The sequence below is a fragment of the Hetaerina americana genome, unplaced genomic scaffold (assembly GCF_022747635.1).
Source record: "Hetaerina americana unplaced genomic scaffold, ioHetAmer1.1.p SCAF_1, whole genome shotgun sequence".
Taxonomy (NCBI): Eukaryota; Metazoa; Arthropoda; class Insecta; order Odonata; family Calopterygidae; genus Hetaerina; species Hetaerina americana.
In genome coordinates, this window is record NW_027286069.1 from 109383112 (window position 1) to 109399596 (window position 16485).

The 16485-nt window shown below is 44.6% G+C and overlaps 1 protein-coding gene across 2 annotated transcripts in view; it reads right to left on the minus strand.

The window, feature by feature from the left end:
• LOC139695699 (E3 ubiquitin-protein ligase TRIM45-like) overlaps positions 1-14971 on the minus strand; it is a 38011-nt gene extending 23040 nt beyond the window's left edge. For both annotated transcript variants that reach the window (XM_071594483.1, XM_071594491.1), the window contains exons 1-3: positions 13760-14971; positions 3671-3787; positions 988-1123 (exon numbers count right to left, since the gene is read on the minus strand). In XM_071594483.1, coding sequence (XP_071450584.1) covers positions 988-1123; positions 3671-3775 — 241 coding nt within the window. In that variant the 5' untranslated portion in view covers positions 3776-3787; positions 13760-14971. The remainder of the gene's footprint in view (positions 1-987; positions 1124-3670; positions 3788-13759) is intronic.
• Positions 14972-16485: the final 1514 nt, after the last annotated feature.

Genomic DNA, 16485 nt, shown 5'->3' on the forward strand with positions numbered 1-16485 from the left:
AGAGTGGTGTCGAGTGATGCTTAGAAATTTACCTTTCAACCGGAGGCATTTGCGGATAAATATCGCCTAAATGAGATTAATGGACCAAGAACATACTTTTCGTCTTTCGGGGAATGCGAGCTACTTCGCAATACTGCTAATCATAACATGTTATGGTTTTATTATAATCGTTGATCAAAACAGAAAGGTATCCCTGATTGGATCTCCTTTGTTTGCCGAATACTCATACGTTGATTACTACTCTCACAAGGTAATTTCTCTTAATTATTCATTTGCGGTCTAATTATCCATAATATATTTGTAATTATTATTAACTTCAATATTCTCCAAGATTTGAGTCACTAAATTAAGTCTAGTCATCATTTTGTCAAAAAATTGGTATTTTTATTTGAAAATACACATTCATTGGAGGGGCTTAAGTCTGGTCTCCGGTGGGCATCAACTTATCACCCACTAAGACCTGTGGCGTCTTAAACCCGTACTTTAGGAACCCTTTTATTTAAAAACCCACTCAATTTGGAAATGAAATCGTCCCCTCAAATCTATCATCATTATTTTTGGTGTGTTAGTTACGCTTAGACGAGTTCAAGCAAACTTCGAGCGTTAAATCAAGTATTGATATTTAGATAATATATTAATTTCATTTTCGATCGAAAAGTCCGATGAATGAAAAGTGCGTCGCATGCCAAAGAGCCTTCCGCACTGTTTGGTCGAAACAATGGATCTCACTCAGATTGTGGCGACACAGAAGGTGGTGGCCAATCCTGGAGAGCATGCCCGAGATCGAAAGTGAACTCCTCTACGTATTCCCTTTGAAACGAAAGGTGCACGTCTTCCGAGTGGTTTCCTGCACGAGTCACAACCTGTGCGTGATGGCCGATTTATCCTTGGTTGCTTGTCAGTGAATCGGTGTGACGCGCGGTGGGGGGATGCCAAGGGAAGTGACAGGTTTGGAAAAGCCCGCGCTCACCGTTGATTGGTGCTTACCCTTGGTGCCGAGGAGAGCATCGCCGCGGTGTTGCTGCTGCGACAGATGTTGGTGCTTGTGGTCGCGGCACCCGGCGAGGCATGGCACCTCCTGGGCGCCGCCCCTTCCTCCTCCCGCCTCGCACCGCTTGGAGTCCTGTCGGGAGCGATGGATGACTGCCGATCGTCCGTCCCGCTCTCATTTAGAGAGAGGGAAAGAATCTCTGCCCCTCTCAACTCGGGGCGCCCCGAGTTGAGAGGGGAAGAACGCATAGCGGAGTGTCAATTCCTCTTTGTGCAGACAATTTCAAATTTCGTCGCGAAGCATTAAAAGGAATTATGCAGCCAAGTAATAATCCCCTCTGTTTCCTCTTATCCTGGACGACGACGACGACGAAAGAGAAGCGATTCATGTCAAGCATCAAAGTGAGGTGCCATGATTTGAACTTAACTGGTCCTTTGCTAAGCGATCTACAAAAATTGTAACCCTTTAATACATTGTTTCCATTCTGTTCTTTCGGGTCTATTTTGGGGAAACGATCAAGATGTACATCTATATATATATATATATATATATATATATATATATATATATATATATATATATATATAACGATTGTACGGAAAAACTCACACGAGCGGCACAATAATGGGCTGACACAATATAACACAAATAGAATAGAATAGCAACATTTAAAAGGACACACACGGATAATTGTTCGAGCTTTCGGCCCTCTCAGAGGTCTTCTTCAAGAGAGACTATATATATATATATATATATATATATATATATATATATATATATATATATATATATATATACACATATAAATCTTGATCTATAAGATTTTTTTTCGTAAAATATTTGAGTAAAATCGTTCCTTTTCTTTCGCCCACTGTTCACGGAGATCCATAATAGGTGAAAATCAACGTCGAAGAATTTATGGCGTCACCTCTGGACAAGCTCAAACAGGGGCTCTCTTTTTCCGAGACACTGCGAAATCATAAGTTAGATTTCATCTGGATCTTGCCTGCCACGAGTCCTTTCGTGACTACGATCCCGATGCTCTCTCTCTCTCTCTTCTGTTATGGAGCGTGGTTCTTATTTCATTTTACCTTAATAGTTGCTTCCGAAATACACTCCGTGACCCCTATGCACCCCGATAACACCCTGGCTAGCAGCAGCTGAATCCAATGGGGGGTTTCTTAAGATTATGCTATTTCCTTTAAATCGAGAAAAACTTTCGCGCATTGATTCCCACCCCAAGTTCCCTAATGTGTTTCGCCAGACTCCCTCCTTGAGTCCCATTTAGGTCTCCAACTGATCCTGGGCAGAAGTGTTTCGTGTTGATCCAGGCCCGGACCCCTTCCGGTTTTCTCCACCATCTAATTTCCCGCTGACATCCTGCCTATTTTCCGGATCCCAGTGTAAGTATGTCTATGCCTTCATCAAATTAAAGTGACCAACTTTAAAGATAACTATGAAAAGTTATTATTCAATATGCGTAAACGTCGTTATTTATGTAATCAGTAGTACAGCATTCACATTTGACATAATCACTTACTTTCATTACCATACCGAGGTCACAACTCATCTATATTGATTGCTTAACTCCATCTAAAATGCCATAACCCAGCATTTGAACTAGAAAGTAATATTATTTTTGCTGAAAAATATGTCGGAAGAGTAGGTAAACATTTATCCATTGATACGAGGGTAGGCTGGAAACTAATTCACACATGCTTGTAGACCACAAACGAAATGATCTTCAGAAGCAATCCTGGTGACATATGAAAGTAACTTTCCCCCTCAACACGCATGGGCAGGTATGATGTCGTTACATTCATCCAGTGTATTTTGAGAAGCGGAAGTATGGATATGTGTTCTAGCAGACGAAAAACATCGCAAACTCGTCGAAGATTTGATTCAAAATGATCGGCGTATCGCAAAAGCGTATCGAAAACCAAATTGGAATATGCAAGAAACGTATCGGCTTCATAATTGAACAATTGGGATACCGTCAAATCTGTGCACGATGGGTACCACGCCGTCTTACAGACGAGAGCAAACAAAACTCTCCTTATTCCCCCAATCTTGCGCCTTGCGGTTTTTATTTTTTCCTCAACTTAAGAGACACCTCGAGGGTAATCATTACACCTCGGACGATGAGGTGAAGGCAAAAATTCGATTACAGCACGTTGTTTAACTCGCGTTGGCATAACACTAGAATAGGTCTCCATATTTCCGCTTCTCAAAATACACTAGATGAATGTAACGACCTCAAACCTGCGCATCCGTGGTGAGGGGAAATGTTACTTCCACATGCCACCAGGAGTGCTTCTGATGGTCATTTTATTTGTGGTCTACAAGCATGTGTGCATTATTTTTCAGCCTACCCTCGTATAAGTCCGGGCATACTTGGAGTGGAGTGCCTGACGGTTGGGCCTGGCAGGGTGAGTCACTTAAGCGTGGGGGAAGCGAGATCCACCCATCTAGAGCGGGTTATGTCTGTTTCGGGACATTTAGAGTGATACTCGTTGGTGTCAAATGAAATAGCTTCCACTTTTTGTCACATTTTAATGTCATTGTTGCGTTGGCCCGTGCGCCCGAGTCGGGGAGCCGATGCGAATTAAGAGACAGCAGCGCATGCCCTTTCACTCGACATGTATACCATCGTCGGGGAAGGGGTAGGGGCACGCTTACCTCCTCGGTGGGGGTCCCGTTGTCGCTGTCCCCGTCGCCGGCGGACCCGTGTGTGCTACCCTCGGCGGTGGGGCCCTCGTCGCCCCTCTGCTGGACCACGCCCATCTCGTCGGCTAACTGTGGAGATCAAACCAAAGGAACAATGGAGAACTCTCAGGTTTGCTTGATTAGTGAGGGCATAATTCACTTAGCACCAAGACTTATTCTTACGGCGTGCGATACGCATTGCACGTGGACGGGGAAATTAGGGGAGCGGTTTTCCAGATAGCCTTGCGCCCAGAAAATCACGCACGGTTGTGGTGAAGCCGCTGAGGATGCTCAGAGGGGCCATCCGGTAATTATCCCAGCGCTATGCCTATAGGAGTACCACACATGCGGAGGAGATAAGCGTCAAGCGAAAAGAAGTAATGGACCAATTGTTGCAGAATTGTGTGCGGTGGCATTTGGGGGGGGGGGGGGATGACGCAGAGATCAAGTGAAGGGATCGGAGGCGGGGTCCGCGAGGAGTAGAGGGAGGGATGCCGTGTAAGGGCTAAAAATGAATTTAGGTCCCTCGGTCTCCTCGAGTTCCGCAAAATCCTTCCGTATCTTGAAGGGAGATTGATTCATTCCCTGGCAATCTTCACCGTTTCCCAAACCGGACGCTGATGAAGAAGTATGTGACATCGAAGCTGACCAGTTTTCGTTGATTATCGATGAAGTGCATGGAGCTCTTCACGACGGAAGACGTTCTCTCCACATGGAGTTGCTGTGAGTAAGAAAAGTATTTCGGGAGTCGATATACTATATGAGGATCCCAACTAGTTGGGCTGTCGTCCGTCAAAGCTAAAAAACCCAATGAAAGCCCTAGAAACATGAAGAGTTCATTATCATTGGTCGTTGAATCCTAAGATCGATTGACTGCAGCCCTCCATCCTACCCTATCTAATGCTAATTTGCTTAATTCCTGGCATTTTTTTCAATATACTCCCTCTTTATTTGTCCCATGTATTCATCCCTTGGCTTTCCTCTTGGGACTTTACCCTCTATTTTTCCTTCTACTATATTCTTCAAGAATCCATAGGTGTGGCCAATCCATCTGGTTCTTCTTTTCTCTATGGAGTTTCATAGTCCGTTCTTTGACTATTATTCTGTAGACTTTCCTACTATTTCCTATTTTATTTGTCCATTTGATCTTAAGCATCCTCCTCCAGCACCAGGTTTCGAATGCTTTCAGTCTTTTATGTTCTACAGGGTTCGTCCGGAAAATAAGTGTACTGATTTTTTCCCGCCGCTCCAGGCGCGCCCAGCACCGCTCTGACGGGCTGCGATTGGAGGGGGGTATGTTGGCAAGCGACGCTGAAAAAGGCAGTCGGCTCTGAGCTGTGGTGTAGTGACGAGCTCTGTTAACGCGAACCTCCACGCTCGACCCACGTCACGGAACGCGATGCCGAAGTTTTTGGAGCAGCGTTATTCCATCAAATTTGCGGTAAAGCTTGGGAAATCGTCTACCGAAACTGTCGGTATGATTAACCAGGCTTACGGGGAGTCAGCCATGTCCAGAAGCATGATCTTTCGGTGGCACAAGGTGTTCGTGGAGGGCAGAGAAGAGGTCGACGACGAACCACGGCCTGGACGCCCATCAACGACACTCACCGACGAAAATGTGCGAAAAGTTCGCGATGTACTGAACTCTGATCGTCGTCTTAGTGTTCGGATGATAGCAGAGCAGTGTAATGTGCCAAAAACAATAGTGCACGAGATTATTAGGGAGCAATTACAGATGCGAAAAATTTGTGCAAAGTTGGTGCCGAAAGTGCTCAGTGATGATCAAAGACTCAATCGTTTGGAAATCGCGACACAATTTGCGGATCACTGCAAAAATGATCCACATTTTTTAGAGAACGTTGTTTCGGGTGACGAGACGTGGATCTTTGAGTACGACCCGGAGTCGAAGAGACAAAGTGCGGAGTGGCACACCCCATCATCACCCCGTCAAAAGAAAGCTCGCATGAGCAAATCTCGGATCAAGGCGATGCTCATTGTCTTTTTTGACAAAAGGGGAGTCGTCCACTACGTATTTGTACCTGAAAGACAAACTGTAAATGCTGCATTTTACGTCCAAGTGCTCGACAGGCTTCGAAAACGAGTCGCCCGCGTCCGGCCAGCGATCAAAAACATCTGGCGGCTGCATCACGACGATGCGCCGTCTCACACCGCGCTTGTCGTGTCGGACTTCTTGGCCAAGCACGGCGTGGCAACGCTGCCGCACCCGCCCTACAGCCCGGACTTGGCACCACCGGACGTCTTTCTGTTCCCGAAGATAAAGAGGAGTTTGAAAGGAACGCGATACGGGACTTTGGACGCCGTCAAAGAGGCCGTGACGACTTGTCTTCGAGAGGTTCCCGATGATGCCTTCGCGGGAGCGTTCCAGGAATGGGAACGCCGCTGGAACAAGTGTATCGACTCACAAGGGTCCTATTTTGAGGAATATTAGCTTAAGATATGTAAAAGTGTAATAAATGTTTTTTCCTGAGCTCAGTACACTTATTTTCCGGACGAACCCTGTATTTTTCCGATGATCAATGCTTCTGATCCAAAGAGCGCCACGCTCCATACGAATTTTTTCATGCATTGTTTCCTCGTACCTAGTTCTATCTTCTTTGAACACAGCAGTTTTATTTTCATTGTGAATGCTCTCTTAGCTTGAGCTGTTCTTCGCTTGATGCCTGTGTTATTTCTTCCGTCCCATGTGATGGTACCTCCGAGGCAGGTGAAAGAATCCACTAATTCTAATTTTTTTCCTTCCATTGCGACTACTGTATGCTGCTTCTCTCCTCCACATACTAGGGTTTAAGTCTTCTTCTTGTTTATGTTCATGTTTTATCTTTGTAGAACTTGATCTAATACGTTTGGTGACCCTTGTAGATCCTCCTAGTTTTCTGCTATCATTTCAATATCATCAGCGAGGCGTAGAATGTTTATCTCTTCTCCGTTGCTCCTAATTCCGTTTAATCCGATTCCTTGTATTTCTCTTATTGCTTCCTCCAGGTACATATTGAACAATGCAGGTGAGAGTTATCAACCTTGTCTAACTCCTTTGTTAATTTTAGCCCCTGTATGGCTTCCCTCTCTTTCTCGCATTGTGGCTACTTGCTTCTTGTATAGCTGATAGCTTATTCCTCTGTCGTTGTTATCTATTCCGATTTTTTCCAGCAATCCAAACATCTTGTTCCATTGCGCATTGTCGAAGGTTTTCTCCAAGTCCACGAATGCCACTTATGCATAGTTGCTGGTTCACATGTATTGTTTTCTCTATCATGATTCTCAGACAAAGTATAGCTTCCCTAGTTCCCCTGTTCTTCCTAAAGCCAAATTGGTTTTCCGATAGGTTATCTTCAATTTTCCTTTCCATCCTTCGACTTATTATTCGTTTAAGTATTTTTGATGCCTGTGACACAAGGCTCAAGGTTCGTTGTTCCTCACATTTCTCTGTCCCCGTTTTCTTTGGTATCACGATCATCACGCAGTCTTCAGGAAGACTTCCGTCATCGTAGGTATATATATATATATATATATATATATATATATATATATATATATATATATATATATATATACACACACATTCAAATTGAAATCCCACCAAACGGCGAACAAATTTATATAGAAACAGATATAAGGAAAAGGGATAGGAACACACAAAGGACGAACACAGGAGAGGTGAAGAAGGCGGAATCCAGCAGATCACGAATGTAAAAATATTTGAGTGTTCCTATCCCTTTTCCTTATATCTGTTTCTATATAAATGAGTATTTGCTCGCCGTTTGGCGGGATTTCGTGTTAAAATGTGTATTAGGCCAATGTGGATCGTCTCTTCTTCTGGCTATGCGTGCCACGAAACGCAGTGTTCATATCCTTTATGATGTTGTGTGATTCCTTTACTACTATCCTTTCCTCTGGGTGCCTTGTCTATTTCTCCTTTGGTGGGTGAAACAGCTCCCTAACGCCATCTCTTGGCCAAAGAATCGGGGCACTTGGTTGCATAAAGCATCGCAGATCTCAGTGTAAATTGCGTTTCCTGGATAGCTCAAGTGGTTAAGAGCCTCCGCCCGGCAAGTGGAAAGATCCGGTGTTCATATCCCGGTCTAGGAAATATTTTTACATTCGCGATCTGCTGGATTCCGCCTTCCCAACCTCTCCTGTGTTCGTCCTTAGTGTGTGTTCCTATCTCTTTTCCTTATATCTGTTTCTATATAAATGAGTATATATATATATATATATGTATATATATATATATATATATATATATATATAGGTATCGTCGTACGTATATATATATAAACCTGGGCCCCGGGCAAGGCACTCTGGGCACCTGCAGCTCCACCCAAGCTATGTGATTTTTCGGGTATTGGGGTATATATACTTATACACACACACATATATATTAGGCAACGAAAAACCTTTTCAAGTTAAATACATGGATTTGGTGACCTACTGGGATGAAAGGGTCTGTCACAGTAATGCAGATGTCTAACAAATTCTTTGCCCCTCGTTGCAAAGGCAATTACGGCTCCATTATAAAAAATAATGGCCAAGTCCCTGTCCTTGCTGAGTCCATCTTTAAGCATCTGCAAGAAGTCATAAATCTATATCGGTCGTTTCTGGAAATATTTGATCGAGTAGTTACTAAGGAGGTAGTTGTGTGCATAAGAAACTTCAGTGGGGTGCAGATTGTAATACATGAGGTAGTCAGCAAAGACCGAAAGCCAGTGCATGGCGCCTGGAAAAAGACCGAGACTAAGGGAAGGTGCTCTCCCCTAATTTTTCCCTGGGGATCCTTGCCACCACACCATACCATAAACACCTCCTAACAAAAAAGAGCCCCAGATGTCAGACTGAGGCAAAGTGAATGAAGAAAATGAATTGAGGCAAATGGAGTACAATTCAACAAGTGAGGGAAACGTTAGACTGTTTAGCAACTTTATATTCATGTAAAGATAATCGTCAAATCAGTGCCAAATTTGTGTAGAGTACACTTTTCAATTCCTCGCGTAAAATATTTAGAACAATTAGCATTAATCGGGTGTGCTCTGTGTTTTATCATATATTTTGTTATTTATGTATCTTGAAATAATCTATTTTATTTATTCGGAACCTCTTAACATTCCGTTATCCAGTAGATATTCTATTTATTTATTTGAGTAGTCTTCAAAACTCGGTTTTATTTCTGCAGTAATAGATTTGGATTTGCTGATGCACCCGAGTATTATCACTTTTGTCGATACACGTGTCTGTACGGTAATTTCAGCTGCAGGTATGTTGCGTTCGCTGCCGCTCCGAGTTGCTGCCTCCGTCGGCGCACTCAACAGGTGCTTAGACGAAGCAAGCCTCAGCAGTGGCCATCTCCCGCCTTCTTTCCCGAGGGGCCATAATTAACTGAGGTCAGATTAATGTCGTGAGCAGCTTGCCCTGATGTCATATGCTAAACTGAGTGCTGATATATGGGTTTAGAGCGTGAGTAGGGCAACTACGAGGGCTGACCATAAAGTAACATACGTTTCGGCCTATCGTGGTGGTAAGTAGAGCTAGAGCCACCGTATTTGTGTCTAAACGTCCTTACACTCAGTGCCCATCCTGCTGTGGTAAAGTTGAGACTACGGTTCTTCTACTTTTCTCAATGCGAACTATTAAAATGTGCGCTGCTAGAGAATATCCCGCGAGTTGTGAAGTGCAATCTGGTTGGGTTTTTACTATTTTTTATAAACATGAATGATATAACCAATAAAATAAAAAGCAGCATAAACTCTTTGATGACGAGTATGGGGCGAGTGTTTGGGATCCTTTTTAAAAACATTAACCACAGAATTGAATAGGTTACAGAGAAAGGCCCCTTGGTTCGTGAAAAACTCGTACCAAAGGACACGAAACGTCGCACATTTAATTCAGAATCTAGGGTGGGAACCTTTAGATACGCGAAGACTCAGGGCTAGATTAAACTTATTACAAAGATATAAAGCGTTTGGTTTTGCATCCGAAATTGGAGATATAATTAGGCCCCATAATTACATTTGCAAGGCCGACAATTGTCAGAAAATTAGAGAGTTAGATTGTCGAAATAATGGATTTAAGTGTTCGTTTTTCCCGCGCACTATTCGCAACAATAATAAAAGGGGGTACACCTAAGAAAACAATATGTACCCGCTGTCGTAAGTAGCGATTTTCCACCTACTCTCAGCGTCTAGGGATTAATTATTTGCTCTCAATTGCATGCACTTTCACTAACCTCGCCTATTTTTCTGCCAAAACCCTTCCCACTTAACCGCATCAAAATGCCATTAAATAATGCACTGCTCTTAACAGTGTTGCTTCCTCTGCTTTGTCTGTTTTTAAGTTCCCCCTTCCCTTCCTCGTGTCTCTCTGTGGGGGGATCCTCCCGCTACCTGCAGAGTTGGGTTACATTACCTACCTGAGTCTTTGGCGGAGGAGACCATTGTATGTGACATGTCCATGTGGTAGTGGAATTCTGCCTTCTCTCTTTTCAAATTCTGGCTGGAACGTTATTGGATAAGATTTTTACTACATCCCAAGGTGCCATTGCTTGTTATTTGATGGTATATGTATTTGCGTGTAAGTTGAAAGGGTTTTTGCATGACTGTATACGCCACTGTGGGTATAGGATTGCATGGAAGTGTTAATTTTGCATGTGGCTTGGTTCTCTTTTACGGGTTGTGAGCTAACACCCCCCACACGCCCTTTCGGCCTCTTGCGGGGGATATTATGTAGATGTAGATTGACTGGTAAAAAAACCACTAGCCAAATGAAATTCATAGGTAACATTGAGAAGTGTACGGAGATGGAATAATGAGCAAAGACGGATTGAGGCGGTGGTGCATTCAGTTTGAAAATGGCCGCACTAATGTTCACGGGGACCACAGTGGTCGGCCTAGCCTTGTGACAGATGAACTGACGGCAAAATTCAACGGAATACTTTGCTCCTCAGAGAGAGCTGAGGGATGGAAGGGGAAACTTAAAAACAGACAAAACATAGCAAGAAATACTGTTAAGAGCAGTACATTATTCATTGGCATTCTAATGCGGCCATGCGGGAAGGGTTTTGACTACAGAACACACGAGGTCTGTTTAAGTGAATACAGTTGAGTAGAACTAATTTTTCCATAGTCGCTGAGGGTGGCAATATCGTGTGGTGTTCCACAGGGATCAATCCTGAGACCACTGCTATTCTCGTTGTACATAAATGACATTTCTTCATCTCTTCAATACTCCAAATATCACCTGTATGCAGATGACCTCCAGCTTTATCTAATCAATAACCTTCCTCTCGCTACGCAACAAATTAATGCTGACATTAATAACATAGCAAGATGGAGAACTTAAAACTTCAATAGCCTAAATTCATGTAAAACACAAGCTATACTGATTGGATATCCCAAACTGCTAAAATATATCGCTGTATTTCAACTTGTATCTTCAAGGTACACTCATTCCATTTAAGATTGTTGTGACAAATCTAGGCATCCTTTTAGATGGAATTTTTCATGGTCTTCACAAGTTTTTAAAACTTGCAGAACTGTCAATCAGTCCCTTCACTCCCTCAGGAAATATCAGTATGTTCATACCCATCACATTGAAAAAGATAGTCTCTTCTCTCATAATACCTTACTTTGTTTATGGTGACATAGTGCATCAGGACCTTTCAAACATACTATCGGTAAAACTACAGATGACATTTAACCCATGCGTATGCTTCATTTACAATTTGAACATTACTGATCACATTACAGAATATTTTAACAAACTGAACTAGCTATTTCTGAATTCTCGCAGGAAACTCCACATGCTGCCCTTACTCTACCAAATACTAAATTATAAGACCCCTCAGTATTTACCAATGGTTTCAGTAACCTTGATGGAATATATAAACTAAATACCAGAGGTAATCATAAAATAATTATCTATCACCTCAGATGAACTATATACAACCAGTCATTTGCATCACAGCATGTCGTCATTGGAATGAGCCATCATCCGTTATAGCTAATGCACCATCTCTCCCATCATTCAAGCGCACACTTCATAAATCACTAATTACTCAGCAAACCAACCATTGAAAATAGAGTTGTTAACAGACTAAGAGATCCTTTCTTGTTCTTTACTTTGTATTGGCGTTTGTAAATATAACCAGGAATATTATTTTACAAGTATTGCTTGCATGTATTGGTATGACTATGTATAGTATTTGTATATATTGTACATGTGTATGTTGTATATTTCGTGTTAAAGTTATTAATTAAATAGGCAACTAATGTACAAGTACATTGCATGTATTGTGTTGCTGTATGTTAGTCATAAGATATTATATGTATTAATTTCATTGCTATTCATGTACAATTTGGGTAATTTATTTCAAATTTTAACATTGAAAAAGTGTGACGAGGGATTAGGTGGTAGAAAAGACTCCATAGTTTCAATCTCGCCCCAAAATAAATACTACTATCTATCTATCTTCCTCCTTGTGATAACTTGTCGACATGGACACCTAGATACTACCATATAGACCGTGATTGATCTTATTTTTACTAATAATATTCTGTCATTCAATTTTTACACGTTCACTGCCCCTCTCCTCAGTTTCCTATTCAGCAATATGGTCACCTCACTGGACTCTCTGCCCCTCTGCTATTGATTACTCTGAAACTATCACTCCAATGACACCTGATATCTTTCCAACTCAATTCCCTCCGGCCTAATGTGTCTTTATTTCTTCTCTCCATCTCTTGTTTGAGACTGCCCTGTTCTCAGCATCGTCCTAAAATTTCCTGCAGTTGTAAAAGCCCCTGCTTTCACGGAAGCGTTCTTCTTTGTTTTCCTTTCTTTTCGGTTGAGCAAGGATTTCGTGTAATGGCGAGCGTGGGGACCTTCTCCGAATGAGAAAAAGATGCACTGCTGAACGTCGTCCTGATCCCTCTCTGATATCTCATATTTTTCAAACAACTACCGCCATCTCTAGGTCAGGCTTTAGTCTGACCTAGAGATGGCAGTAGTTGTTTGAAAAATATCACTGTATTAGAAAGTATGCAACCTATAAAGCATATGATTCAAGTTTGAAGACGCCAAGTTGTTTAGTATTTGTTTGGCAGCCATCAATACTGAACGTTTTCAGTGAATTTGTGAAAATGGAGAAAATTTGTCATTGTTATGTCATACGATGTGTCAATGAAGTGTTTATTTCGATCTTTTGATACCCAAGCTGGGAAGAGTGCGTTTCGTACGACAGCATTTTTAATACAGCAGCTACCACACTAATCATCGCGAGGATTGCTATGGAAGGTGAGCGTAGAGCTCTCCTAATACTACGGTAGTCCCAAACTGAGGATCTCCAACTTCCTTAGAAATAAAAGGTACAGGTATATTTTCGATAAAAGTGAAATTTTCAAGCTGCAGAGTAATGCAACATATATATATATATATATATATATATATATATATATATATATATATATATATATATATATATATATATATATATATATATTGAAAATAAGCCTTATTCCTCTTTATAAAAAAAATGAAGACCTTCCTTTAGTGATGATGGACCTTCGTACTACTACGCCCTAAATGTCATGTGTAAAATTCACGCATGCAGGTTGTGGGGCACAGTTCCTTTCCCTACTCCACCCGCGGTTTCCCAGGGAGATCCTCTGCTCAGGAAATTAGACAGCTTGTCAGAAGAAAGGAGTATTCAGTATCTCGGATTCGAACCCGAGCCACCACGGTCCGTTGACAAAGGATTTTTATCTACTTGACCATCATGGCAACCTTTCTAGCTCAAGCCCTGCTCAATGTGGAGAGCACCTTCTGAGATTTACAATTCCAGTTGGACGTCGCCGTCCGCCTTGAGACAACGCCCATCGACTCGAGGGAGTCTTGGGAAGAGACACCCCCTCCTCCCCCGGTGGAGACGGTCCTAGACCACCACCTGCCATCCACTGACCCCTCCTGCTCTCGGCGGCAGGCTACACCCGCACACACACTCATACATACACACACACATTCACTCACACGTGGCTGGGCACTACCACCCCTCACCTGATCCAGCGAACTTGGCAACCGCTCCGCTGCTTCGGCCGCCCTGGTCAGCAGACTGGCGAACTCAATGGACGTCCGGCGGCGCTCGACGACCTTGAGAATATGGCTGGATGATAGTTTTTCCGACACTCTTTGCTCTCACTAGCTCGGTTCACTTTTATCCGACGATGGGCGGTCGTCTCGGAGCGGCTTCTGTTCCCAGGACGACATCTCCGTCACCTCCACCTTGGCACGGGAAACGCAATTAGTCAATGGGGATGTCAACTTCTTCTTTGCGCCCCGTCAGTTGTTCTGGATATATTAGTCAGTCAGTCAGAAGCAGTGTCACGCTGACGAAGAGCATCGCGAATTCACTCGATCCCCGTCACATTGGCTGGACGAAAAGGTCCACTTGGGGCGGGAGGAAGGCGTGGGCGTCGCCCGGGCACGACCGCGGCCCTCCAGCTCGGCGGCGCACCCCCCAGGGTGGACGAGACACCTGGGACTGCCAGTGGGATGGGTCAGCGCGGGGCCCTCCTGGAGGCGGCGGCGAGGAGCCTGCGCCTGCGGTGCCTCTCCTCTAGGCGTTGGGCCGTCTCCAAGGCCGCCAGGAGCGAGGGGTGGGCAACCTTGGGGGGCCACGGGACCCTACGGTGATCGCACCCACCCAGTCCCGCAGTCTGAGCCGGCCCTCCTCCAACTCGGTCCCCGCTGCGGTCCTCGGGCCCCGCCGGCGACTGCCGTACGCCCCCCGGCGCCTCCTGAGCCCCACTCCCGCCCGCCACCGCCGACGCCTCGGTCCTCGGGACGTCACTGTGGCCTCCGTCGTCGTGGAGGGCGTCGTAGGTGGGGGCGTTGTCGCTGGTCGGCGTCCAGGGTGCGGGCGTCCGGCGCGTGGTGTACCTCCTCCAGGGCCACATGCCTCTTAACCCCCTCCCCCCCGCCTTCTCCCACTTCGAAGGCCCACTCACGAACACGACACGGACGCACACTAAGGCACCTACTCTCACGTGCGGGCGAGAAAGGAGCGAAGCTATAATCGGGGAGGGAAACCTGGTGTGATAACTATCTGCTCAGCCTCCAAATTTCGGAGCGCGGGGTCCCGAATAGAGGAGGAATGGGGACGGACGCACTATCTCTCTCTATATGAGGTACGTGGGCATTCTCCGCCTCGCCTGCCTTTGAAGCGATGGCGGGCCGCGCGCGAAGGAGGTGAGGCCGAGCAGGCGACTGCCGTCGGGACCGCCACGGGCCCGTCTCTCGCCCCCTTTCCACCCCTTTGAGCGCCCCCTCCACCGGCCCCTCTCGCCGCGGGAGGGGGGGTGGAAGCCATTCGTGGACTCTGGAGCTGTCGGCGTATCCAGGCCGCGGGGGAGGAACCCACGCGCCGCAAAGTCAACAAATCCACGCGAGCCAAAGGATTTACGAGCGCGGAGCAAGGGGAGGGATATCAAGCAGGGAGCGAAAGCTTGCCCGGCGCAGCTCATGTCATTCAATCCCCAGGCATTGAGACATTAGAGGGTGAATTAACGTGTCGACGGACGAGTTGACGAGGATGGAAATTCATTACTTAAGTTACTTTGTGTACAGGACGTCCGAAAGATCGATATTCACTATTAGGTTTCATTGACTTGTTTTTCAGTTTATCCAATTTTCTATATAATTAGAATTAAAAGCAGAACTTAATATCAAAAATAATATGCCAAGAACACTATGCGCCGTCATTCATTGCACGTGATCTCTTGGTCTAGTGTACTCCTAGGAAATGGTCCTTCTACGTTGAGTCGTTCGTCGTGCATAATTCTGTCATTATTGTTCACTGCTTAAATTTTATGTGGTTTGCTTTAGATTTTGCCAAGAGTAACGTACTGCCGTTCATGTGTTCAAAGGAAGAGCAACTTTACCAAAGCAGACATGATGAACATAGCGCTAGATGGAAATTCGCGAAAAGGTCAGCATGATGCAACAGGCGGATAATGAACTGAATATTCTATTACACTCGTGTATGGATTTAGGAAAAAAGTCCATATATTTTTACGTAATAGGTCCTCTAATCGGAACTCCAATATCGTCGCTATTCTATCCATGCATTCCCATTTAATGCCATCAAGCTACGCTAAGGAGGCGCGTTTCTCAAAGTCATTGTAGTTGCTATATGACAATTTCAAATTGATTAAATCTGATACTGCACTAATCTTGGCAACAGAATGTGTACTTGAGAGTGATTTCATATGTGCGTAGCATTCAAAATTGTTTGCAGGGGCTTTGCAAATTCGTCGCTTCGAGATGCGAATCCAAGGGGGGGGGGGTGGTAATTCTCTCCAAGCTATAAGCTGGATCACCAGTCCTTGTAATTGACACGCACGTTGTCTGTTGATTTTCATTGACGGTGCAGAATTAGCTACCTCCCTCCTTAACACAACATGAGATTTGGCACGTTTCATATTAATCACAAACACGCCAGTATGAATAGGTTTTTGCACAGCGACTCGTAACTGCAGGAGATGGTCTCACCGGAGAGTGGTGCTCCTATACGTTCGCTGCAGTCTTCTTCGTTCGCGGGGGCGAGGGAAGGCGATTTCCTCTGGCAGTTAGTCGGGGGCGAGGGCTGGTGGAGCAAGGTGCAACTGTGACTGTGAATTGGGAAGGGGGGGCGGTCTTGCAATTCCAGGAGTTTGGGCGCTGTTGCTTGTGGGGCGGTTTGGTGTCAAGCTAGCAGCCTTGATTCCATCCAAATTCTCTTTTCT